This window comes from Oryzias melastigma, linkage group LG4 (genome assembly GCF_002922805.2).
Source record: "Oryzias melastigma strain HK-1 linkage group LG4, ASM292280v2, whole genome shotgun sequence".
Classification (NCBI taxonomy): Eukaryota; Metazoa; Chordata; class Actinopteri; order Beloniformes; family Adrianichthyidae; genus Oryzias; species Oryzias melastigma.
Genome location: NC_050515.1, coordinates 9,003,335 through 9,029,743, shown reverse-complemented (window position 1 = coordinate 9,029,743; position 26,409 = coordinate 9,003,335). Strand labels below are relative to the sequence as shown.

The following is a 26,409-nucleotide window of genomic DNA, read 5'->3' as shown; positions in this document are numbered from 1 at the left end:
TGTTGGTTTGAAAGGGGGGGATTTAGCAAAAAGGCAAGGGAAGCTGTGACCTGAGACGCGACGCCGGCGTGGTTCTTCAGAGCATTCGCGGGCTAATCCATTATAATTGGGGTTAGGCTGTTTGAGCAGAAGGAAGAGAAAGAGAAAAAGCATCATAGGAGCTTCACTTCTAACGAGTTTGACTTTCAGATTGCCCGTAGTGCAGATGCGTAAAAGTGACGTAAAAATGTACTTGGAATAAATAAATAAATAAATAGAAATCAAATAAAATCCCAGTTGGAGCAAACAGTAAAATTTGATTTTTAGATTAATTATTTAGGCCTGCCTATTCTTCTTGTCCAGCGTGCGTTACAGCAAGCGCGCACATGCGGTGCGGTGCGTGCCTCCTTGCCAGCCAGCCAGCCGGTGATGCATGGGAGCCCGGAGCAGAGCAGCAATCATTAGTGATCGATCTGTGAATTGGGGATAAATTTAGCTCCAGACCTTTTTTTTTCCACCCACTTCTGTGTTTTCTGTCAAAGCTCCGATCATCCTGAGGCGCACTGGATCCTCCACTGATGAGTGCGCCTTTTAAAAGCGCCGTGAAACTGCTTTATTAACTTTTAAAGGCAGGATTACAATCTCAGTGTAAACTGTGACTTTTTAGTTGTAGTTTTTTTCCAAACATATTTGAAAAGGGTTGGAAAAAACACACACAACAGATAGTATTCTTAGTCTAAACTGGTTTTAATCTCCCATCATACCCAACAAATGATGTTTTGATGGTTCAGTTCCACTCAAAGACAAGCCACTTGGTTTCAGCTGAACTGGTTCTCTTATCAAGATACGGAAGCTTTGCTTCTCATTTATTCCGGAACTCAATTTTTCATGTGTTTGTGCATAAAAAAAAGAATGAATCTATATTCCAGCTGTTACGAGGAGGAGTATTAACATATCAAAGTGAGTGCCGGAGTCTGTCCACAATAGGAGAAGTGGGATTTTTTAGAACTGGTTTTGGCTGAGAGACTTCAGATTGATTGAGTTGGCTGCTGAGAGTGACCCCCCCCTCTTTCTGTACACACACTGTCCTCATTTCTAATAGGTCTATAGGACATCTTCAATAAAACTCAGTTTGTTTGGCAAACTTTCTCCCTGCAAATAGCCGTACGCTCAATTGAAAAATAGTAAAACATTTCCAGCAAGGACAAGTAGATAGAATTTGAATAAATGTGGATTTTTAAAAATGAAAACGGAAGCTAAACTTTTTAGATTGTTAGCGTTTAGCTTGTATTTCCAGCTAATGGAATCTTAAAATCGTTCTGAACTCTTCTGAGTCGTGGAGACCCATTTTTCTGTTTTCGTGGAGGTGTGTTTCAGAGATCTGCAGCTGCTCTTCATGCCTCCCCCCTCATCTCAAATCAATACAGCCCAAGTTGCACGTCTGTATGCGCTTTATATCGCCCTCTTCTCAACTTTATATATCGCACCGGTGCAGAACTTGAGACTATACGAATCCATTTTCTGCGATTGGGTCAGTAGGTATAAATGCACGGAAATGTTGTCAGATAACAGACTTTTACTTCGGATTTCTGCTCACAAAAGCAGCTGAGGTTTCACTCTGTCTGTGGATATTTGACTCGTGCATGAAGCCGATTGTCATGGTCTTTCCAGATTAATTATAACAACAAGCCAGGCAGCTCAGGCCGGCTTTATTAAGGTAATTTGTTATTGATTAAATTCAACATGAGCTCAAACATACTGACCAGATGCAGGATTTGCTCACTTTGTTTTTTTTTTTTTTTTGTCACAGCGTGCATTCAATCCTCTTGTTTGTGTAAGTCAATGTGGATAATTTCAAGGATTTGGTCTGAATGTTTTTTTTTTTTTTTTTACACTAAAAATGTATTTTTCTAAACTCTAAAATCACGCTCGTGCTTTTGTCCATCCCAGTGTCAGCAGACAGTATGCAGGGAACCATTTTCTGGTTGCAATCTGTCGAATGGTAAAAAAAAAAAAAAACATCTTGGAAATGATAGATGTTTTGAACGTGTCAGCAGTGGAAGATTGTGGGCTTTAAATTTACATCCCTTTGCTTTTTGGGTGCGTAGATGGTGAGTTCGTGTTTGCAGATGCAGTTTTTTTTTTTTTTTTTTTTGTGAAACCAGCTACATGGAGCCATGCTGTGCGGATAACTGCTCACCATTAAAGGAAATAAACATGGCTGTAAAAGAAACCTTTGGCAAACGTGATACAAAAGCGCTGGCCTTTGGTGGGCCAGAATACCTTCCCCTTTCATGGCTGATTTTATTTTACGATTGGCAATCAGTAAAAACGCCGTGCGCCCGTGTGTGTCCCCCCCCCTCCCTGCCATTTTGTGAAACATTTGTTTCCACTTGCCAAAGGCCTTTGGTTGCGACGGGAGAGCCGGTGCCCCCCGAAATGGCAGGTGAAACTTTCTGCTTGCCTAAATAATTTCCTCGCAGAACATTACTCTGCAAGGACATGGCGCCGCAAAGCAAGGCTCAATTCAAACTGTGGTGACAAGAAACAACACGGCTATTAGCCGGTAGCTGGCATGTGGGGTTTGTGAGCACTGGTTAAGTGGCAGTCTCCCTGAGCTTATCTGGCATGGCTTTCTGAGTGCTTCACTCATTCTGTGTTCCTCTGAAAAGCCACATGGAACAAAAAAATATATATAAAGCACAAGGTGAAAACTGGGTCATAAAATTCTTCTGTCCTCGGCTCTTAAAGCACATAAGAGTGCAACGTTTTGACCTGGTTTATTATTGCTGCACACATTTATTTTTTATTTTGTGATGAAAACACTTGGGCTTTGCTGTGTTCTTTCAGCAGGTCACTCTAGGACTGTGAAGTTAAGTTGAAGAAAGTTATTTTTTTTATTAAAAATAGATTTATATGCAGCTTAATGAATTTTTGTCATAGTTATTTAAATATATTTAAACATAAAATATCCTTTTTTCACACTCATTTTAATTTCACACGATTATTTACTTTAAGGAAAAATACACTCACTGCACCATTCTTGGTGCCATCTGAACAGGACTCGTACTTATCTGTGCACAGCTGCAACGCTATTTGGGAAAATATTGCGTTTCTGCGTGACAGAGGAGAACCTGGGAGGCAAGGCTCTGAGCAAACAGCAGTTATTGCAGCTCTGCCATAGCAGCAGAGAGCAAGGCCTGGCTGGGAGACAGGGGGGATCTGCGGACGTCTGCCAGGGGAAGCAGTAATGTCTCGGCTGGATTATAGGAGAGCGAGGCACATCCACACTTAAAAACCCCTTTTCCAGCAAGACAGGACTGTTATTTCGGGATGGTGCGAGTAAACATGGCAGACTAATATATCTCTCCCATGTAAGCTGGTGTTGTTTTTGACAATTGTGACTCTTTTGGACTTGAAAAAGTTTGCTTTTTTTCCCCTACGCCTTTTATTTGTTATTCCATATCAGGAATTGGACATTAATCATTATTTTTAGCCTTGCTTTTTGACTTTTTTCCAGAAGTACAAGCCTGGTAAGCTCAACATTTGAATGTAATTTTAGTTTTTTTGAGGTAAAAATCGCTTTAAATTGTTTGTCGTTTTAAACCGATTATTTTATTTTGGTAACACTTTAGATGAGGTGCTGCAAAACACTATATAATGTTGATAAAGATAGTTATTAAGTTGTAAGTTGGTTAATAATACGGCCTTACTAAGTATATTAATAAACCTTATTTGGTTTATTATGCAAATAAATGTCTTAACACCCTATAAAAACATTAATAATGTTTGTAAATGTCTTATTAAAGCTTATCAAAGAATATTATATAAAGTGTTACATTAATTTTATTTAGTTTTTTAGCAGTTGAGACGATACATTAACAATAAAGCCAAATTTTTGCTATAAATATGAAAAATAAATGAAATAATTGATGTTTTTTCTATTTTTTCTCGATTTTAAAATAAACCGATATCTTATCGATAATACCGATATATCGTAGAAATCGATAATATCGATTTTTTTTAATCTAGAAAAAATACAAATTTTATTTCACTGTTTAGCATAATATTAGATTATATTTTAAAATGATTAAATGCACCAAATAACACATTTTTTTACGAGAAATAGTTTTTAATACATTTGCACCCCTTCCTAGGCCTGTTTTCTCCTCTTGGGTTGCTATGCAGGTCTGAGGCTTCTGAAAATAATATTTTATTGTACAGTATTTAGTTAGGGAGTGTGAAAGCTTTGTTCTCGTTACGTAGTTGCCAAGTCAGATGGAGTGAAGCGTCTGGTCTGGGAGTTTCAGAGGAATATCACAGGCATGGTAAGTTGCTAAAAACTAAGCTGATCAACAAAATAATTGTCTGCTCGATTGCCTCCATGCCAGGAGACATCAAACAAAGCCGAGGTGGAGTGAAAAAAAAAATGAAATTATCTTTTTATGGTTGCTCCTGCTGACAGATGAGTGATTGTAAGGAGGTTTTGCTATATATCAGCAACCAGAATGTTTACTTATAAATTATGAGTGATTTCAAGGAAATTTACATAAAAATCCATCATCACCTGCAAAAAAGGGGCGAAAAAAAACGCCAAAATGTGATTTTTGGCGTTGAGTCTACTGCTTTGGTCTATATATTTCCTGTAGTGAATTAGGAATGCTTTCGTCCTCTCTTCATGTGTGGTCCACAAAAATACTTTTATACCGTCTACAAACTAAAGTTCCACCCCCCTCTAGCGCCGCCACCGCCTCCTCCTTCTCAGTCTTTTCTCTCTGTGTAGATAATGTCTCTGCAAATGATTTAACCGACCTCATTGAGGCTCCTTCCAGTAATTGAACAAGCAGAGGCTGTGTGCTTTACTGGAAAACAATAGCGATGCTATCTCCGTTCTCCACTGTTCCGACATTTAGCTAAACAAAGTGTTGGACATCTTTAATTCTGGAAAACCTCCATTTAGTTGCTTTTCTCCTATATTCACGCCTCAGTTTTGCTGCAAATATCTCGCTGCGCCCAATTAAACGACGTCCGTCCGTTAGGGTTGTGTCGTCGTGGAGCGCAGCTGACCTTGCGTGTCAGGATGAACTTTTTCTACGCCTCGTTTCATGCGGAGAACTCCGCCGACTAAAATGGCCTCAGGAAGGGTTGTTCTTGACAGAGATGCATTGTTCCAGGCAGCCAATATACTGCTGCAGTGAGTGGCTACATCTGTGAACCTCATCTTGACTACAGCGAGGGGCTAGCAACAACACGGCAACTGTCACAGCTGCACCTGCTACTGTCTTAGTACAGAGCCTCCCTCTCTGTCGCCCACAGAGCGCCCCCCACTCCCCCACCCACCCTCTGCTTGGGTCAACCGAAGTGAAGCTTCTTTGGGAAAACATTTGAAAGCGGAGAACAAGATGGGATGTGAGGAGTAAAAATATTCCCCAAGGGGCCCGGAGTTCGTTTTTCCCCTCAAACGATAACAGTTTACTGCGACATTTGTCCACCTTTTGTACACGATTAAACATTTTTTTTGGACTAATGAATTAACACAGAAAAATTCCAGCTTACTTTTTTTTTTTTTTTTTTTTTCTTGACGTAAAGTCCTGGTTTGTATTGAGGCCATTCGGAAGAAGATCTGATCAGCTAAGAAGAGATTCTGAAGCATTAAAAGCTTCCCAGTCTCATACATTTGGGGTCAACACAAAAACCTCAAGTAAATCTTGTTTTAAACGGTCTAAAGAGGAAAAAAAAGTGTCAATATGGCACGGAAATGCTAAAAAATAATAATAAAAAAAGATTATCGGAGGGAAAATGAGATGATTTTTAAGCCAGAAGATGTGATGCAACAAGTCCACTTAACTGCCAAATTGAACACAGCAGTGTGAAAAAAAAAGATGCAGGGACATGAGAAGTGGGGCTGACGTGCTTGCAGATAGAGTGGGATTAACACAGATTGAGCGACAGTGGCTAGTGACTTCCTTTTACAGCTTGGCTTGTACAGCTGTGCCAAGGCTGGCATTCGCTTGTGCCTGCTGGATCCAACGCCTCTTCATCCGCCGTGGGGAAAGGGCGACGAACGTCCTAAAATACTGCAGTTAAGTTGTGTTCATCTGCTTTTGGATGCAGACATCAAATTATTAACATATATAAAAAAAAAAGAAGAAAAACACTCACATAATGTTTAATGTTACCAACAAATACACAATAATTCATCATGGCTCTTTCTAAACAAGGTGTGAGGCGGCTCTGCTGGTGTGAATTCTGCTGTAAATCACACATACTCGGCTTTATCCATTAGACCGTCCTGCTTGTCTGATTCGGCAAAAAGAAAAAAGAAAAGAAACAGTTCGAGTAATTGAGACGAGTGTGAGAGCTGCAGCTTCTACTTCACATCTGATGTGTTATTGCTGTGAGCGAAATGTGGAGAAACAAATAGCCGCGAGATATATTTGATATTCATGGCATCATGACTTGAATATTTAGGAATCATTCAGAAAAAAAAAAACAAACTGTGCATTTTTTTTTTTTTTTTGCTATAAAAAATTCAAGGAAAGGAAGTAAATCCTACTATACTTGGAGGTGTCGAATGAGGTCATCTCTAAAAAATTCAAGCTTAAATTTTAATGTTTTCATATAGTAATCTTTATCCGGATGAAGACTGCATCAAATCGCAGAGTACTAAAGCTAAAATAAATAAATAGAAGCGAAGAAAGTTATTTTTAAAAATATTTTCTGTTGGGATTAAGTATTTTTTTTGCAAAAAAACAATGAAAATCTGAAATTTAAAGTCAAATGTATGTTTTTAAACAAAAAAATAACTAAAATAAATATAAAAAAAATAAGTTATTTTATTTAATACCTAAAAAATGCAGTAATTTTTTATAAAATGTACTTTTAATGTAAACACACTAAGGCATATGCTTCCAAAAAATGGTGCAGTGATAATATCCAAAGTGTGAAGTGGACAGTCGAGCGTGGGGGCGGCGGGGCAGTAACAGGTGCATTTTTGTTGTTAGAAAAAGCCGAGCCGGAGGAGTCTCCATCGTTCATCTGCCGGGGCTGATTCCAAGTGAATCTGGAGTGATCTGACAGGATGTGACTCTTGCAGCCATTACCATCAGCCCGGCCCGGGGGCGAGCGCGGACCTGCAACTCTGAGAGGCAGAAAGACGCCTGGAGGATGGAAAAGTTTCTCCTCTGTGATCAGCCCCGCAGCCTGACAATGCTTATCTTATTGACATATTTGGCGTGATTTTGGAGCATCCGCCCGACGAAACTTAGCTGCCATGCTAATGACAGCTACTCAGTTTACTCTTAAGCGCAGAAGGCCTTTTATCACCTGAAAAGACTTGTTAGCTCTTGTATATAATGAAGTCCTACCCACAATGCCGCGCTTCCTTCCTATGACCGTGCACTAAAAACTCCAATATTTATCAGTAACATACATCAATTGCATTTGAAGCTGCTTTTAACTGGGGGGGGATTTAAGTCACACTTTCTATTTCTGGCCTCAGTTGTGTTTTAGTAAAGCGCGATCCAAGATGGGGTTGTTTAAATATTTAGGCATTTCTTTTTCACCTTTTTAAATCATTATGTGCTCATGAAGTCCGTTTTATTTTCACATTAATGGCGTCCCCAGTGAGGAAAGTTCTGCTGCACCTGCCCAGTCACGTCACGGTTAACTAGCTGCTTGTTTTTTTTGGTTTTTTTTTCATTTATAATTGCCTGTTCTGCAGAGGGCGATGTTGCAAATTCCACATTTTGTGAAGTGTTTCTCTTTTTTTGGGCCTGGTTTTCACTGAGCATCATTCACAGAGACAATCACTGCTGATTGCTTCACTGGAAACTTACTTTATGATATAATCTAACAGCCAATTCTACACCGCTCAGGTAATTTATGCTCTAAATGGTGATTCGTGTTGAGGAACAACATCTGTTAATGCTTGTTGTTGTTGCTCTGTGGAGAATCATTTTCTCTCTCCAGCAAGGGGGGACTTGTCAAAGCTCTTTTCTAGTGCGGGACTTTGTTCTCCTAACTCACTTCATATTCCAGTCTTATCCCCTTGTTGTTATTTTGTGTAATTTAAACTGGAGCAATTACACTGTAGTAGATTACCATTGCAGGCAGATTAGGATCTTCTTCATGCTACTTCCAAGCTCAGCGGTTCAAAGGTGCGAGCTAAGCTCCAGTCTGCCATTGTTGAGCCGAGCACAGAATTGGTCGGCCTCTTAGAAAATGTTTGGGGACCGTGAATCCGTTTGGTATTCAAAACAGGAGGGTCTTTGGACGGAGATAATTTCCTGGTGAATGTTTTATCGCCGTTCGCTTGACAGTCTGCCTGCTCTCCCTCCTTGTGTCTTTAGATTTCCGGACTTTGGTCCAGTTATTCCCCCCCCAAAAAAAATAAAACCCCACAACAACAAAAGGACGGCCCTGTTTGTTTTCTTCCTTCCTTTTCCCGTTATCACAAAAGAGCAAACACATATTCTACATACACAAGGTGCGGACGCTGTGATTGTTGTATCTGCCTGTCCTACGGTGGGTGGCAGGGGACGATAACATAAGCCACCGCCACATTTACATATTTTTTTCAGCCCGAATCATGGTCAGCCGGGAGTGCTGAGACACTAAAAGATATTTTTACCAATAAAGAACATTTTCCATATCATTATCCGTCCTCTGTTCTGTGTTTAGATCGAGTCAAATTAAAGCAGGTTTAGATTTAGAACATTTTAATAGGAATTCTTATTTTATTTTATATTATATATTTTTTATGGATTCTGCTCTCCCTCTCGGTCCCAAAGTGGGCTGATCCTTTGAACAGTGAGCACAGAGCAGTGAGAGCCTATTGCACCTCCGTTATTAAAATTGGGGGGGTTGGAATGAACCAATCTCGGCTTGTTTGCATCACAATCCCCCTCAGAGTGCTGATCTAATGCAAATGAGTGCTGTGGAGAGGGCTCAGCCCCCGAAACTGTCCTGTCTCTGTCACAGCTGAGGGTGGGGATCGGGCGGGCGGGGAGTGGTGACACCGGCGCCGCACAAGGAAATCTAATGAAGAAGCCTGAAATTTCAAAGCAACTTCAATTACTCACTCTTGTGTTACCGCTGTGCATACACGCAGTATTAGCTGCTTTCCCTTTCTTCCCACTCTTTTCATTTTTGTTGAAAAGATATTCCCAGTTATTGTGCTGCAAAGAATGCGAAGCGTTCGCTCCTGAGCGGGGAGCAAACTGCACTTTATGCATTTTTCTGTGTCTTTGGGGAAGAAAAAAAGGCCAACTATACCTTCATCGGATTTAACCGGCACCATTACCTGTCAAGGCTATACTGAGGGAAGATTTAGGGCTGACAAGTGATTGCATTCAGGAAAGACTACACCCACCTTCTTTTGTCTGTGCTTCCTGACAAGACACAGTGCTATACCTTGTTTTAGCTTGACACACGCTGCTTCCCCTGCCTGACAAAGGCATTCTTGCCATCTTTTAGATTGAAAATAGATACAGCAGCGCTGGGATAGATAAGTGAAAGTAGAGTACCGTAGTCTGAAATTATTTGTACAGGATGGCTCTAGCGGTAAGGTCAAGGTCCTTGTGCCGCTTTCTGCTTTAGTGACTTCTGTGAACACTCTTTCTCTTTTATTTTGGCGGTGCTTGTCCTTCCCTTGAGCTACAGAAAGGATGAAAACCTCAATAAGACATTGGGACAAGGTTGATGGTTTTACAGGCAGCGCCTCAAATCTGAATTAGCACCAGTTTTGAGATTTAACAACAAACTTGTTGGATTTCTTTTTTTTTTTTGCATAAAATAAAATTTGTTTGCTTGTTGTAAAAATAAGAAAGATTAGCAAACAAGTGAGGACTATAAAAGGTGTGTTACTAAAAGAGTAGTTAATTTTTTTATTTCTTTTTTTCATGAAGCATCAAAAAATGAAAAAAATACAAAGACGTGAATATTTTTTTTTTCACAAGGGAGTATGGAGCTAAATCGCGGCCAATATTATTAAGTATTATTTGAAACCCCCAAAAAAACTGATTGAAAAAATTATTGGTGTATGGCCAAAAAAAAAAATGTCCAAAACGTAATTTTTTTAAGCTTCAAATGTTCTGTTTTTTACTTTCCATATTTATATTTCACAACTTTTTTCAGTTTCAAATCTGTTTTCACTTTATTTCACATTTTATCTGTTTTTGAATGTGAAATTGTCATTTTCAAAACTTTTTTTCCTCCCATGTGGCATAATGGGGTGGGGCTAACACAAAGGACCAATCAAAATGGATGAGGGTGGTGACTTCAGTCCCGGTGCGTTCACTGACTCAGAGAACTGTGATAATTACGGTCAGAAAATGGCTGAATTGTCTGTACTATTGTAGTCGGAAGACGGATGTAAATTTGTGTGTTTTGTACTCGATGAAACAAAAAAAAAAAACCTGAAAAAAATTTTTTGAAATTCAAATTTAGAGTTTTGAAACCTAAAAAACAGAACATTTGAAGCTGAAGATAATTAAGTTTATTTTAGAAAAGCAAAAAGTTTTGGACATTTTACATTTTTTTTGGCCAATAACCAATATATTTTTTTTTAATTTTCATTATTTAGGTTTTAAATAATATTGGCCCTGAGTTATCTCCATAAGGGAGCAGTTTAAAAATACAAAATATTTCATCAATTTGTCAAATAGTCTTTTGTAACGTCCCATTAAAGTGTGTTTATCTGAAAAATGTCCTACTTTTATCAGGTATTGCAAAGACTTTCCCCTCCTTTCCAATCTGACGCTGTCAAGTCATCGTCTCCATTACCTCCGATATGTTTTGTGTTGCTTCCCACCACCTGAAAAATTAATCATCCTGTTTAATAACGCCTTATGATCACAGTGCATTATTGATGGCAAAGTCCCTAATAGAGAGGATGGAGCTGGATTTTTAACCACTCAACTGCTCATTTTAAAAGGGAAGAAGGTCAGCAGCTGCTTGTTGGTGCAGATCTGGTTAAATGCAGCGGATTGTTAAATCAGAGTTAGTTTTTCAGCAAAACTATAAAGATGTTTATAGAAAGTAGATGTGACTCATGTGTGCCACATAAATCTTTTTTTTTTTTAAGTCGCGACCCTGATGACCGAGTTTTCTACTTCTGTTTATTTATTTATTTTTACAGCTTAAGCTTTTTCAGGCACGCCATCGAGGCTGGACTCGTCCTCAGGCATGTGTGTTGCAAGGTTTTTTTTTTTATTTTTTTATTTCTACGGCAACAAAGCAGTGATGGACACGAGCTGAAATTGACAAGATGAGTTTGGAAAAACGACTGGGCAAAATGTCGAGCTCAATCGGGTTTTAATCCATGGTTTGTTTATATTAATATCGCCACAGTTATCTGGATCACACAACAAACGCGCCTTTTATCGTCTCGCAGTGTGTTCCATGCGTATCAGTTCTTCAAAGTATTTTTAGGACCACAATAATTGGATTTAGTCCCGAACAGAAAGGAATGCACAACATATTACATTTGCTTGGAGTGTTTCAAGGTGAATCATGGCGTGGCAAGGACTTATTGGACTTGATTGGCAGGTACTATCACCATGAGATGCCCATATAATGGCAGGGTTCCCATTTCTGACCTGCCCATTTATCTTGCTGTATTAATGTCAGCCTATTAATTCCTAAGCGGAGGAACATTTGGAGAAGACACCGTTAAACACTCTTGGCTGAGTTTTTCTTATCGCAGCTGTCCTGAAAGGAATAGTTTTGCGCTATCGGCAAGTGGAAATGGCATTTTCAAATTTCATTCGAGATAATCCACTTCACTTGTTGGTAAAACATCAACATTAGAACAAAAAAAAATAATAATAATAATATGGATCGCGTATTAAAACTTCGTCGCCGTGGCTATAATCCACATGGACAGACAGGTGTAGGTGTCGTCCACCTTTTAATAGGATTTCTGCTGCATTGCTAAAGTGATTATGAGGTTACCAATTTAATATGTAATCAAGGTTTGGGTGATTGCATTAAGTGTCCAAATCTGGACAAACTTGACTCATATTTGAGAGAATCCTTGACGATAAGTGGGACTTTTTCTGGTAAAACCATGCTGTTTTGTGTCTCTTAACAAATATTGTCCATGACAGGGCGTGCAGTTTTGTTCCTGTGGATGTATTGATGTGCTGGAGTGTTTCAGCTTGTGATTGCTTTGTTCTGTATCCATATTTTCTGACCAGTGGGGAGTACTCGAATCGATTAATTGAGTGGCTCATAAAAATGATGAATAGAGGAAACACTAAGAGCGATGAGCATGACAAGCACCACGCTTATGTCACATGCTTTGACCGGTGCCTTTTCTTTCAAAGGAATCAGACAGAGGTCATTTATTAAGTAAATATATTGGGTTTTATTGTTTAAAGACCCACTCCGATGAAAATAATATTTTTGGTGATTTAGCATGCAATCAGGGGAGGCAAGTGAGGCAGTGCCTAAAAAAAAATGCCTAAAAAATAAATAACATAAAAGGAAAATACTTTTTTTAAATAAAAAAAAATCAATTATTAATTTTTTACATATCTATTCTATTGCTTTCGTCAGTAAAAAGTAGCAAATTTATGAATTTCCTGTTCAAATACATGAGAAAGCGGCAGGTGAGGCACCGGCAGAACGTGCCTTCCTTTTGCCGCAGCTGACGCATGCACTTTAATTATTTTTAATTAGCTCCTTTGCCTATTTCTTGCCAACTGTGTGATTATACTGGGCCCAGTTTGTGCCCCATTTAGTCTTTTTTTTATCTGCTCAAAATATGCATTAAAAATGCTGTAGGTGAGGCACGCAGTACGCATGCCTCAAGGCAGAGGGCGCTGGTGAGCCCGGAGAATGTGACACTGCGGCTAAAGAATGATAGAATTAGTGGTAGCAAGTTCAGTGCTGCCGTCCAGATACTCTTTTTTAGCATCATTTTCTAAATTAAGGATGGTAAAGTCAATGGTCTAAACTCAGGAATTCTTTTAAAGACACGTCACTAAGTAAAAGTAAGTCAATAATATCAAGTTTTTTTATGCTACACTTTGTAAAGAGAAGAAAAATGATGAAAGGAAATTTTAAACAACACACTTTAGCTGTTGTCAGTCAAATGGTGGATAAGCGTCTCTGTAGGGTTCATATGTTTGTAAATCTGACTGATGACATCAGTGCCTCACCAATAATGGATGGGATATATATAAAAGAAAAGATAAGCTTCAAATTTCATTTCTGGGTCTCTTTTTATTCAAATTGTTGTGAATCAGGAACAGACAAAAAAGCGCCATTTGAAAAATATCGTAAGTGTAACTTAGAAAATACACTGGACGGGCCACAAACTCCTTTCTCCGCTCTATTCAGATGCCTCTGTTCGAAGACGACTAGATTCATGTACGTCTTCCAATTGGCTCAATCTGCACTGAAAACTTTTTTTTTTATTTTTTTTATTTATTTTTTATGATTTCCACACTTTCTAGCTCAGTTGGCTGTTGTTATGGTCCCCGGGCCTTTCTGTCACATCAATGATGACTTGGATTAGCACTACTGCACACGTATGTCACAGACAATGGCAGTTAGAAAGCATGCACCATAGTTTTGACATAAAATAAAAAAATAAAAAAAAAGAAACAACTAATCATCTATTAAATTAGCTTCAAAAGTCGACTAGTCGCCGACTTATGGATTTTGATCGCCGTTTTGTTGCACCAGTAATGTTAGCTTGAGGTTTTGGGGGCTTTAAGCTTGAAGAAGAGCATGTAAACAGAGAGCTCTCAGTAACGGAGAAGGGTGGTGCCGTTGGCATTGTGAAACATTTAATGAACTACTGCCGCTCTGCAGAAACTATGTCTTAGAAAACAGATTTTTTTTATTATTATTTTTGCAAAAAACTGCATAATTAAAAGACCCCTGGGAATGCTTTAAAATGGATGAAAAGATGATCGGAGTGGGTCTTCAATAATGAAGCATCTTTATCATTTTTTTGGCATTCAGTTATTTGCAGTTTTAAAATGCCAGTTTTTTTATTAATTAAAAAAAAAAAAAAAAAAAATTACAGTTGTCCCTCTATTGCTTTGTCAACATGGCTCCAGCCATTGTCCCTTGATGACCTCGTGCATCAGCCTCGCCCCCCGCCGAGCAGCCTCGTTCCACAGTGAACATGTTTGACCTGGTATTTCAACTGGCCCGGCTCCCGTCAGGGTCGGGCCCGTGTTCGGGGCACCAGCAGTCACACAGAGTTTGGGTGCTTGTCACTCATGTCCGCTGGCCCTGTGCTGCTTTCAATCAATCCCTCAGCAGAGGAGTCAGCATCTGATTCCTTTCTGCCCCATATATCTGACTCTGGGGGGGCCCTGGGCTCAGATGATCACTGACCTGCTGCTGCCTCGGTGGAGTGTGAGTTTTCTGATTTGCCCTTGCAAAATCGTACATTTTCAACATTGTCAAAGCAGGAACCCAATAGGGGTGTGAGAATGTTTTATTCACAGTTGAGACTGACTATTTCATGGCAAAGTCCCGTTTTTTTAAGTGGAATAAGAAGCAGAGATAACAGGACCTATCTATAACTTCATGTTTGAGACGGCAGCTCGGAAAGTCCAACAGATCCATGTAAAATGCAAATGAGCTTCTCCATTCCACATGTGTTGATTTACATTTCAGTGAATATATCTCCTTTCTTTTGCATCCTTGTGATGTTCTGTGAAAATTAACATCCCAACTCCTTTTTAGGGTTTGTTGAAAGCTTGGGGGCTAATTCGGGGGTCAAGCAAGACTTGCAAGCTGTCAGTCTTTTATTGAAGATTGAGCCCCCTTCCCCCTACTTAAGTCCTTTATTCTTTCCTCTCCTCCATTGTCTCAGACCTTGTTCCATAGAAAAAGCTCAACTCTTCTCTTATTCTCTTGTGGCTCCTCAAACTGGGGGGGACAACCGGGAGCTCTGTCTAAGAAACTTGACATTCTTTTCACATCTGCCTCTTGTTTTCAGACTACCACAGCATTTAAATTTCAAACTGTCCTGAATCGACCCTCCTCCCCCTTCCCTCCCCTCTAATAACCGCCTTCCTGCAAGTAACTAAGCCCTTTCTTTTTTTTTCCCCCCAAAGAAGACCAACTGCTCCCTCATTCACAATTATGACACCCAGTTGCTGAATATAAAGCATTCTGAGTACACGGAGCGCACATATGTTTAAAGCCTGTGGGCCCACGCCCCTGCGGCTTCCCCATTTCTCAGAGTACTTAAACATCTGTGACTTCATGTTAACGGTGTGACATTTTATCAACCTGCGCTTTCTAAAAGCCGACACGGTTTTGTTGATTACACCTGTACTACTTTAACAGCAACATGTGCGTCGCAGGCACTCAATGCACCCGAGCCGAGGACCGCGCACGAACACAGCAAAGGTGGCAGTTTCCGTTATAAGACGGAGAGACAAAAGAGAAACCCCCAACTGAGAGGGGAGACCTCGGCTCGTTTAATGAGGAGAAAGGCAGTCTTCCTCCAGCCTCAGCCTTTGGTGTCTCAGCATGTTAAACACTCACAGCATGAAACAAAATATATTAAAGTATAGGCCTGTTATCATCGATTTACAGAACACCCATCACCATGTACTAGGAATCTACATCCAGCGTGTTTCGCGCGGCGGGGGGTCTCTGCTGCCTTCAAGCAAAACTACAAAACTCTTGTCTCTTTTTCTGCACGTTCTGACACATGAAGCACAGATTCGCCCTGCCTCCGTATTGTGTATTAATGACAAAGGAGGAAGACTAATCGTTTTTATTCATTATGGATGTAATAGCAGACACGTACCCCCCACCAAAAAAAAAGATGTTTTTATTCTGAAAAAGCAAAAACTAAATATAACCTTGAGAAAGTGACCAAGGACATGTTTTTCATTTAAATTTAAACACGTTTGGGCAAACTCACTCACTCTGTGAGCACTTCAATAATTCATCTGCAACCTAAGTGAGACCATGGACTAATTAGAAAAGTTACAAGACCGTATCTAGCTTAGTTTACTTGTGTCAAGGTTGCAAACAGAGGCTTTTCTAAAACTGCACCTGGCACATTTACCCAATAGAATCTGTGTTTTAAATCTATGAAAGCGCAGGAGAGAGAATCAGCAGCAAAGTGGAGCATTCTTTTAAAAAAAAAACAGGTGTTAGAGCTGTTGAGGAAAAGAAAATCACTTTTAAAGCAAATTGTGAAATAAATGTATTGGTTCAACATAAACCAAAAAATTTGCTCTGTATTTTATTCAAAATGTTTAACTGTTTATAACCTAAAGATTTGTGAGTATTTTTTGGGATTACTTTTAAGATTAGGAAGGACGGTCATTCTCTTGACAATATTGTGTCTGAGAAAGCTCACAATTCGAAACAACGTCATGTATGTAGGAAGAACAACAACTTTTATCACCAGTTTACCGTCCCACTATACCTTATAGTCATTAGATCTCTAAAATGTACACAAAATCCAGCCCCCAGGATCTTTAGGGCATTTTTTATGATTGTTGACGCACAAAACGGCTGCAATTTTTCTAAAAATATCTTCAACTGTGAGAGGACGTACACATTTCAAAGTGGTTATTTTTTTGCCAATGCAACTCCAAAACTAGTGCAAGGTATTGATTAAAATCCTTATTAAAAATTCTTTATTATAAAACACATTTTTACCATACTGACATGTTTGTGCAATTGTAAAAGTTGAATAATTATATAATTGCATATTTTTTTGTAAATTGTATACCAAAACCGGCCAACATTATATTTATGTTAAAAGAATATTAGCTAAAGATGGCACCTTAAATACTTCATATTTTCTTCTAATATTCCTATAAAAAAATGACATTTTTTAAAAATTAATCATGTTTAAACACATATATTAGTTCATTTTTTTGGTGAAGTTTATTTTATTACTGCCAAAGTTTTAATTTTGACTTGCATTTTTCTTCTGGAGGTCTGAATTTGAATTCATCAATATTTAAAAACAGCTTTTTCAGTTCGAACGATCACTTGGGATGAATATTTGTATCAATTTCTGCTAATCAATACATTCTTCTATACATTTAGTGCTTTTATTACCATATCGTTATCAGCAGATCATTAAGTCTTCTAGATTGACAGTCTATGAGAACTGGACACGTCACCCCCCCAACAGGAAGTATCCGCTGGTACCAGAAAGCCAATAGACTTCTATAGAGAAATAAACAGCTATTACTCAGTCGTTCTGGTTGCTAAATCTATTATTTTTTTCATGATATATTTTCTTTATCACAAGTTATTCAAGTTATAAGCTGGCCAATCAGACGCCACACCCCTTTCGCTTTCAGTGGAAGGGGTGCTTGAGATTCAGTTTGACATTAAAAAAAAATAAATAAAAAAATATTTCTTTCAACATCCAATGTTACTTCATCCTATAGAATTTTGACATTTGAAACCCACACTTGAGCCAACCTGCAACTTTCAGTCATTCTCTGCATGAAAAGTGCTCATTAATGTCGACTTTTGTTTGTGCTCCAAGTCAATGTTGCAGGAAAAATAAAACTGTTTGCTTACGCTTTCATGAAGGATATTTGCAAAGTGCTGAGTCACTGTAATTTCATTTAGCTGGCATTACAGAAGGAGTGGTGTTAAAGTTGTTATGTTGCAACACATTTGATTGATTAGACAAATGCAGTGTATGTTTGAGACTTTAAACTTGAGTCAGGAAAGGTTTGACTGATGGAATGTGTTTAAATTGAGATCACTGGCTGAAGTTGAGGCAAAGTTGTTTGGGAAATCTGTGGGAATCGGTTGAATTTTCCAACGGGGAACACTGAAAAATCCTGGAAGGACTTGTAATGTCTGGTGATGTCATCCATTGGATTCTGTGGGGCAAATTTAAGGCTGGGACGGGCACTTTGACCAGAGTTCACTCCGCCCATGTTAACAACATACTGAAAACAGCAATTGTGAGAGACAAAGTACAACGTAATGCTCTGCTGGCTTCACCCATGGCGCCACTCACTCTTTAGATACCACTAAACAAATGTGTAATATATTGCAATCTACTAAAATGTAAAAATTAAAAAAAACAAAAAATAAACTGATTCTTTTTGGTGATAAATTAGATTTTTTTTTACATAGGAGTCATTAGGAAATTATTTATTGTGCAGCTCCAGATACTCTTAGCTTTTATATTTTTATTATTCTTAGTGTTTTTATTACTGTCTGTGTGATCATGGTCAGGAGACCAGATGAAAACTATCCTTTTGGCTAATACTGGCTTTTTTAAAACCATGTGTTTTGTCTTGTTTTATCGTGAGGTTTTCTTTTTAAATTGCATTGTCCCCTTAAATAAACAGAATTTTCTATTTAAAAAAATAAACATATTTTTTTATCTAGTTTGAAGAAGAATATGTTTTAAGAAATTGTATGAAGAAAGAGATAAAAATTCAAAAAAAGTGATAAATATATATATATATTTTAGTTTGGAGTTAAAAGTTTGTTTTTCCCTTTTTCTTTTTCTTATTTTCTTGTGGGTACAGTGAAAAAGTATATTTCTGTTTTAGTATCAAATATAAAATCGTCGACCGTTTCGGAGCCCGTTTTGTCAGAACCCAGAATGTTTTGTCTCTGCGGTGGACTTTCACTTGTTAAGCCCCCACAGCTGCATTTTACTTCATTGGAACTAAATCCAGCGGGCCTGTGTGTGTTCTGCTCCTGTTAACCTCTCCTAAATGGCTCTAAAATTGGAGGTCTCAGGTGAGGAGTAATGTCATACTAGATGAGCTGATTATTGTGGGTTTAATTAAAACTTTGTCGGCTAATGTGTGCACCCTGCACGTTCTTTCTCGGGATGAATTATGGCATTGTCTAAAAACCCGGAACAGATCAAAGACCTTCTGGGCGCTGGTTGACCCGCCGCTCGGAGCAGACGGCTGAGTCTGATTTGTGCAGTTTGACTGTATGCGACAAACAATCCCTTTTCACCGTCTTCTCAGTTGAGTTTTCTTGTTAGCTCCTAGTATGATGGATAACATTCAGTGGACTGAATCTTAACTAACAATCGCAGGCTGCAGACACAAAAAAACTGGAATGTTGTTTTTGAATGTGCTAAAAAAGAACAAAGAAAACAGTTTCTAATGGGGTCCTGTGTGCCTTGTTGCCGGAGTGATGCCATATCCCATGGTGAATGTGCTAATGGTTCATGGGAGTGAGAGAACTGAGCTCAGCCCAGCAGTGTAAACACACAGACAAAAGGGAGCCGTTAGAAGAGTGAAACGCATGCCTGGGCGCTCAGGTAGGCATTAGGTTTCACCCTACACAGCTCCACCACTGTAGCCATGATGCGCGGGGTGGGTGGGGTGGCTGAGTCGGGGGGGCATTTGCTTTTGTAGCAGAAGAGAGCAAAACAAACTATCAGACTAGTACTACAAAGACAGGTATGGATGAGGTGGAGAAAGAGGAATTTGGAGACGTGTAAAAGGGGGAGGGCAGAGGAAAGAGGCTGCAGAGATAAGGCAGTTTGTGGTTTGTCACAACATGGACGACTGACCATTTGTTTGGTAGTTTGTTTGGTTTTGGCACGGGGGGGGTGAAGAGTCACAGGGTATCAATCAAATCAAAGCACGGTTACTTTACACTCTTAAAACTTTGGGAAAATAACCCCATCAGGAGATGACATCTAAATATTTGCTCCGTATGTTGTGACATATTGGAATAACTAATACATTTTGAATTGAAGTAAATGGTACAGAATGGGATTAAGGCCACGGAGGAAAAAAAGGGCCTAGAAGACTGCTGAGTTTAATCTCAAAATTCCAACTTTAATCTCAGAAATCTGACTTGTTTTTCTCAGAATTCCCTCTTTAATCTCAGAATTGTACGTTTTTTTTTTGGTTTTGGAGATTTCTGCCTTTTTTTCCTAGAATTCTGATTACAATCTCAGAATACTTCTGAATTTATTCTCTGAATTTTGTCTATTTTTCTCAGAATTGTGATTTATTGCACTCAAAATTCTGACTTTCATCTCAGAATACTGACTCAGGATTCTGAATTTAATTTTAGAATCCTGTCTGTTTTTTTCAGAATTCTGACTTTTTGTCTCAGAATTCTGTTTTTCTGACTTTTTCTTGCAGAGGTTTGGCTCTAAATAAGAATTCTAACTTCAATCAGAACACTGACTTTAATCTCTGGATTCTGAATTTAATGTAGGAATTCTGTCTCTTTTTCTCAGAATTCTGACTTTGATCTCGTAATTCTGTCTTTTAAATTAATTATGACTTTTAAATCAGGATTCTAACTTTGCTCTCTGTCTTTTTTCAGCATTCTGACTTTTTTCATAGAATTTTAAAGTCAGAGTTCTCTTTGAACCTTTTCTACAACCCTATTACTCTTTTGTAAAATAGGGAACCATAAATAAAACAAATTGATAATTTGCAATTCAATTTGTGAGCAGTTGGTGAGATTAAAAAAAAAGAATTTAGACAATTATATTTTGAAAAAAGAAATGTCCTCCTTTAGTATTTTGATGACTTTTGAATACTCTGACCTAAAAGATGTACAATTTTTAAAATTCTAAAGCTTACAATTGGACCAATCCCGATTTAATATCAGCACACCGCATTTACAGTGGATGAATTCTCCATCCTTATGTCACCAAATAACACTTTTATTTTTGTAGGCATAGTAACATAATTTACATATGCAACCATGTCTCAGTTCGGAATTCTGTTGTGATGTCAACATGAAGATGCATAGTTTCATTTAAAGCAGCTTTACCAATAAAAATTAGTTAGACCGAGATCTCAAATTAGCAGTAAATAAGTCACTTAAACAACAAATATATTAAAAATAATAATAAATTTAACCACTTGATTCATATCATAAATTGGGGGTTCTGATACGATTCATATAGTCGATATTGGTTCATTTTGAACAATCCAATTAACTGACCTCAAATGGATCCAGGATCTCTTTAGCCAAACATTCAACCAGTGTGACCCCAGATATAAATATCTGGTACTGAACATTGAGGTGAAGTTTTCCAGATTCCTTGTATTTTTTTGTAAGATAATCTAGTGTCAATTAAATTTGTGTAACTAAAGATTAATGTCAAATCCATTCACATTTTAGTTTAATAAATTTCAGCTCCACTGTTGGATTTCCACATGAAAAAGTCCAAACTGAACATTATTAGAAGATTATTCAACACCAAAGTCACGTGTATGCAAAATTGGATTGTACATTGGACTGCAATGATGGTTTGATCCTCATTTGCCGCCATCATGTATGTTGTTTGCTGTGATGTCACTTTGTCCTTATGACATCATCATAAAATAAACCTCCCGTACCTCAATCAAAATTATATTCTCAGATATTGATATAACTGATTCTTTTCCTTTTTGCAATGAATTTTATAATGGTATAGGTAGTTCTGATTAACAATTTGCCTCAGATTGATGTGGTTGGATCAAATGAATAGAAACATACTCATTGATTAATCATTACGCCTCTAATTAATAAATAGTATTTACATTTTTTCTAAAGTTGTCATGTCAACAATTATTTACATTTGCTGATTAAGTTAATAGTAACTTATATTGATGAGTATTCTTATTCAAGGTTCATTATAGTGACTGTTTGGACACCCAATAAGGACTTTTCTTGAAGTGGTCGACACTGTTTATGCATCATTTGTTGTTGTTATAGAGTTGATTAGTTGTCAGAGAATTCATTTTGCTAACTAGCATACTTTGACTCATCAACCTGAGTTTAAGTCACTGATTTAATATTATTTAGGTAAATGGGTGAATAAAAAAATAAAAGCCTACCACATTTTTTAATGAGGTATAAACATTCTCTTTATAACAAGAGGGGAAAGCAGAAGCGCATTAGCAGCATTACTCATCTAGGGCTAACGAGTAGATGGACAGGATGGGCCACATCTGTTTGAAATAGCATTGAAATGGTTAGCATTTATCTGCCATTAAGGGATTTCCCTCCTCAGGATTATTGACCCTCAGGGCTTATTTTAGTGGCTTCTGTGGTTTTGCAGCATTTCACAGCTTAAGCTTTGTCACGTCTTTGCAGTGGAATGTATATGCAACATCAAGCGCCTTTTGACGGGGGTGTTACGAGGTGATTTGCGCTGTGAAATAGCACACTTGAAGCTGACGTGAATGTTTTTTTTTTTTTTTTTTTTGGTCTGCTTCACAGGTGAGAGGATCAATGATGAGCGCCTCTGAGACCAGTTGGCTTGGACTTTTCTAATCAGAACCTGTTAGTAACAACACAAACCTGTCACTACTCATCAATAGCCAGCACCATGGCATGCTCCCTGTGGAAACTACACACCTTGTGCTGGTTTCTCATCACTCTGGCTCAAGTACACTCTTCACAAGGTAAGGGTAAACCTGAAATTATGTGCGTTTGCTTCCTCTTCCGAATAGACTCATTTGAAACACAAAGTCTTATTTTTTTCTTCACAAACACAGCATTAGCAGGGAAATTGTTGCCCAAACCAAATCTGCTCCTTTGTGTGTAGGCACTGCTCATAAAAGCAGAGCAGTTTGGAGGACAGTGGGCACAGGCGGATAGGGGATAATCTTGAGAGGTTTCATTAGTTGGTAAATTGTGATTTGTCTGAGATTTTCTGCTTGAAAGCTTCAGTCGTTCCCGGTGGTATTGGGGCTGGATCTGTTTGTAAATTCCCCACTTTAAATGTTGTATGTCGGAGTGGGCACACGCAGATTTTAGACTTTGAAATACGCAGAGCTTGAGTGTATTTTAATCATGCTTCATTTATTTTTGATCAAATCATTTATAGCTTTATTGATGTCGTCAGATTGATGTTTTCATGCCACATTGCATAAGCTGTACTCAACATACATTTGTGTTGAACCGCAAGATTAGAGGGTTTGATCTATGTGCTTAGAACTTAGTCTAATATAAGAGAAGCCTTTCCTAACCAGGGTTTGTAGGAAAATATCAATTTGGCGGTATATCGCGATATTTCGTTTGGCGATACTTTTATCACTATAAAATGCTGACAAGGTGACATTTAATTATTTATGCGTATCCTTCAACGTCTAACCTTTGGTTTCCACCTAAACCCCCGACCGCTAATTGGCAGCACAGCACATTCAACCTCTTTGAACAGCTCTACGCCGCGGCCAAAACAATAGCGAGACCTAGCGAGAACCGGCTTTTGTTAAATATTCAGTCAACCTTGCGGTTGAAGAATTGTCCTGGTACAGTCTTGGTATATATATGGTATATATATATATATATATATATATATATATATATGCATATACGCATACATATACATATATATACACATACACATATATATATATATATATACATATACGCATACATATACATATATATACACATACATATATATACATATACATACACATACACATATATATATATATATATATATATATATATATATATATATATATATAACACACACACACATATATATATATATATATATATATATTTATGAAAGCTCATTGATTTGATTATAGATTCTATGTGGGGAACTATTTGTATTTTACAAGTTTCAGATGATCTGTAAAAGACTTACTAAAAAAAAGAAAGTTTACTCATGATCATATTTTAGCTCGCTTTTTTACAACATGGTGCAACCCTAAACCTCGGCAAAGATCAAAGGATGACTCGCATATGTAGAAATACGTTTATTACACAAGTGTGAAAGATAGACACCACCTCAGAGGCTTCCAATTCCACATAGCATTGCCTCTGGTGTTTACCTGACACTCTACTGAATTCAGCTGACTGTGTTTGCAAGGTGCAATGCAAGCCAACACAACACTGCACACCCCAAGTGGACGTTCAAAGTACATCTACCTAAGGGGTTGTGATGGGCCGTACTTTGTGTGTAATGAGTGTCCATGTAGTTCATAGATGATTCACATAGCTAGACAACCCTCCGGCAAACAGAGAGAGTAACCAGCATACAATAGCAGGGGCGGATTTTTTGGGCGGCAACTGTCCCCCTAATGTAGAGCCGTGCCCCCTGACTTTTCATATGTTTTTATCTTTTACTATGAAAAGCAGTCCACATTTGGTTATTTGTGTGAAACATTTAGGCTAGGGGTGGAAATCTTGAACTATTTCGTGATTTGATTCAATTCAGGAAGTAACAATTGAATTATTAAATAGATATCAATGCTTCCTGTATCGGCATTTTGAGACTAGACCAATATTACTTACTTTTCTCCGTCAGAGTTCATTTTTAAGTAAAAACAAGATCAATATATTTGTTTAACTTTAATTAAGACCAAAACCGCGAAAATTATTTCATTTGGTAATTAAAAATCTTTAATAGCCTCAAAAGGAGGCTGGGGTTGCCATGTCGGTGAAGAAGCAACGGGAAGAGAGGTTGGAACTCAACTCTAATGTTTAGGACAACGTTCAGAAGCTCTTATTCTCCACAGAAGAATACAGTCTCAACTCCTTTGTTGTAAAACCGATTGATTTTGTCAGTCGCTTTACCGGGGTGATTTCTTTAGGATATCCAACATTCCAATATAGTTCTTTTTACCTTTGGAAGTTCTCACATCAGAAATTTTAAACGCCACACTCACCTGAACGGATTCTCGACTCCTCCTCCTCCGGATGGAACCGAACATATTTAATTTTTGTGTGACAGAGCTTACACACCACGTAACTTTTATCCAAAGCCAACTGACCAAAGCCAAAATGTTTCGCTTTAAGCAAAGTTGGTGCCGGTCTGATGATGCTATCTGCAAGGTCAGCCATGTTTGTATGCTCTTCAAGAATGCCCGAGTGAAAACCACTGCCTTATTATTTTTACTTTAAATCATATAAAATTTTAGATTATCAGTTATTTATAGTTCCTAAAATGATACAGAATAATTTATAGATTGTAATCGATGCATATACACAGCACAACTATTGTCGCCTTAAGCTCCTTAAATAAAAAGATCTACCTTTGCTGCGCTTTAAATAAGTTTGACATTTTACTACCCTGCATATTGAAGAACTGCTGCAGTTCTGTTGCTGTTGCGCATAATTAAGAACATTTCAAAAATGTGTTGTTACAGGCGTAACATAACAAAAAAATGATCTAACTTTTGCTTCCTTTGTTAAACCATTTGCATTTAAGCCATCTGCTCACACCATCCTGTGAAGACCTTTTGGCACCCCCCGTAAAGTCTCCAAGGTCTGACTGTACAGCAGGAAGTCCTGATGCAAATCAGTTAAAGCACAGCAAAAATATGAGACAGCTTATTGTTACAACATTTTGTTATTCACCCTTTTCTCTTGTTAGTTGGTTTTATTAGACTCTTGACTACCTTTCTTTCTTTTTCCTGTTAGCCACACAGATCAGCCCGGAAACAGTTCATTACAAACAATATCCCCAAGTAAACATGCTTCATTAAACTGCGGCTACCCCTAATATCTTTTTAATGCATTTTTATAATTGAATTAAATGGGTTCGGGAAAATGCTTAAAATAGTTCCTTCTTTTGCTTTTCTTTTTGCATCTAAAAGAAGCGATGTATACCATCAGCCCGTGCCCTATTTCTGTTTTCCTCCACGTTTGACTGTACTCACATGACTTAGATCCACATCTGTGTCATTTTATTTGCGCAGCAGTGATCCTCGCATTTCCAAGGCTTTCATCTCCCTTTTTTTTTCGTAGTTTTTCTTAACCCTGGAAAATTGCTTGTTTGCATCAGCCATTCCAGCAGTCAGTAGCATTAGTTCCTGAAATCGATTTGTGTTATTATTTTAATTATGCTATATTCATAGAGCACGGTGTTGTTGACTCCAAAGTTACCCTGAGCCCGAGAGCTTTTAAAACTAATGATGTGGAATTAACCATGTTATACCCTACTATTATATGTCTGTCAGTATTAAAAAGGATATGTTATACCAGTAAGTTGACGGCATTGTTTTTTCCTCAAATTATTTTATAGGCACCTGGAAGGACAAGTGGTTTAGTTATGAACCACTTGTCCTTCTGTGGAATTTTCATTCAATTCATGAATCAAGATCAACGACTCACAGATCAAACCATAATTGTTACAATATGTATACATGGTTGCTATATGAGTGTTTTTTTTTTACTAGATGAATGAAAAGTAAACTAATATTTAATCACCATCATTTAAGTCTTTGTATAGAGCAAAAGATCAGAATAAACATAAAAGATAAAAGCACAACAATTTTTGAAGGAAGAACCTGTATTTGAACCTTTAAAGAAGCGTTCAAACTTACATGTTTTCCAATCAACTTCCTGGGTAACTTAAGCAATAAACAAAGCATAAAAATTAGGGTTGCTTTGCGTCATCTAACAAGACCTGGAAATGTTCTTACTACAGTTTCTCTCAACAGTTTTACTGACTAGTACAAGAAGATAGTACATGAAGACCCAACAAAACTTCAATAAAACACACAT

General features: G+C 37.9%; 1 protein-coding gene across 40 annotated transcripts in view; it reads left to right on the top strand.

Annotated features, from left to right (window-relative positions):
• Window positions 1-26,409, top strand: part of adgrl2a (adhesion G protein-coupled receptor L2a) — a 222,131-nt gene that overhangs the window by 89,321 nt on the left and 106,401 nt on the right. For 13 of the 40 annotated variants that reach the window (XR_004947735.1, XR_004947737.1, XR_004947736.1 and 10 more), the window contains exon 1: window positions 21,622-22,346. Coding sequence is in view for 35 of the 40 variants with exons in the window: in XM_036211487.1 (XP_036067380.1) it covers window positions 22,271-22,346 (76 nt within the window). In the remaining 5 variants the exon portion in view is untranslated. Of the gene's footprint in view, window positions 1-3,102; window positions 3,513-21,620; window positions 22,347-26,409 lie in introns of those variants that run through there. The other 27 variants (XR_004947738.1, XR_004947739.1, XM_036211497.1 and 24 more) reach the window with 5 other exon arrangements.